This window comes from Triticum urartu, chromosome 7A (genome assembly GCF_056163025.1).
Source record: "Triticum urartu cultivar PI428250 chromosome 7A, HENAU_Tu73, whole genome shotgun sequence".
NCBI lineage: Eukaryota > Viridiplantae > Streptophyta > Magnoliopsida > Poales > Poaceae > Triticum > Triticum urartu.
This window is the reverse complement of record NC_141879.1, coordinates 578,263,935-578,265,321: the sequence shown is the minus strand read 5'-3', so window position 1 is coordinate 578,265,321 and position 1,387 is coordinate 578,263,935. Positions and strand designations below refer to the sequence as shown.

Here is a 1,387-nt window from a genome sequence, read left to right as displayed (position 1 = left end):
AAAGGCTAAAACCAGGTCCCACCATCCAAGCGGCCAAAACCCAGCGGCTGTAGGAGTACTGTAGATGTTACTGTGCTAGCGGCCGCAGCAACAGAAAAGAGACGCCAAACCCAACCCAACCCAACCAAACCCAGCAGCAGCAGTAGCAGCACCTGGGTTTTGGCAGCCAGAGCAGAGCTGGCAAGCAAACCAAAGCAAAGCTCCATCGCGCCGCGCCGCGCCGAGCGGTTTCTTTTCTCACCCCACCCCCCCGCGCGCCACCTATAAATACCGCCTCCCTTCCCCCTCCTCTCCCACCCAGTCAGTCGTCACAGCCACACAGAACAAGCGAGAAACCACTCTGTACGCACTCCCGCAGATCAGAGAGAGAAAGAGGAAGAGGAAGAGGAAGAGGAAGAGGAAGAGAAAGAGAGAGATAAGAGGGAGAGGGATCGACATCCGTGTGATTCATCATCCATCATGAGGCCGATCAGAGAAGGCGAGGCGCTGGTGGGAGTCGCCGGGGCTCCGGCGGCGGCCGGCCACGGCGCGCACCCGGCGTTCTGGAGGACGCCGACGCCGTACCTCTTCTTGGGCTTCACGCTCATGATGGGGCTCATCGCCGTGGCGCTGCTCGTGCTCGTCTGCACGCGCCGCAAGCCGTCGGGCTCGTCGCGGCGGGGGAGCGCCGCCGAGGAGGCGTCGGCGCGCGGGATGGTGCCGCTCGACAGGGAGCCCAAGGTCGTCGTCATCATGGCCGGCGACGACTTGCCGTCCTTCCTCGCCAGCGCCAGGCCGTTCGCGTTCCCTGATGCCATCGAGCCGCCACGCCAGGCGGACGCGGTCTAAGCGCGCGCGCCGCGCCCGTGTGCCTGCGGGACTCGGGACCAATTTTGTTCATCAATCAGATTTCTAGGATTTATCCTAAGTAATTTTGTCGGTAGTATGTAGTAGTCGTTCACGACGTTAGCGCCCGGCGGCGTTGAGATCTGTGAAAGCGAATGAAGTTCCGGCTTTGCATTGCTTGCTTTTTGCCTGCTCTCCAGTTCGATTTTTCACTCACAAATTTCCACGATTCTCGTTTGGGTGGGTGGTATTAACTACTCCCATGTCGTCGTCATGCTGGGACTCTGTCTCTCTCGTAGTGGTAAATCTCAACGATGAGTCACCAAGCATTAACCACAAACCATCAACAATGAGAGAACCACTCTCCAATGCTGACCCAGATTGATCTGCTGGCAACAATGACACAAAGTGATAAGCATTACGAGTTTGTGCGAAATGACGGAGCTTTACACGATTGCCGTAAATTGTCACTGCCGGTTTGCGCACAGTGAACTTTCGGTTTCCGTTGAAAAATTAAGCGAATTTCATGATTAATTTTAGAACATACTCCGTAAGTCATAAT

At 56.5% G+C, this 1,387-nt stretch overlaps 1 protein-coding gene across 1 annotated transcript; it reads left to right on the top strand.

Annotated features, from left to right (window-relative positions):
* The first annotated feature begins 275 nt into the window (after positions 1 to 275).
* LOC125522261 (protein GLUTAMINE DUMPER 6) lies at positions 276 to 1,008 on the top strand. Its single transcript, XM_048687338.2, has one exon. The coding sequence runs from the start codon at positions 460 to 462 to the stop codon at positions 826 to 828; it is 369 nt and encodes a 122-aa protein (XP_048543295.1). The 5' UTR covers positions 276 to 459; the 3' UTR covers positions 829 to 1,008.
* The last annotated feature ends 379 nt before the right edge of the window (positions 1,009 to 1,387 follow it).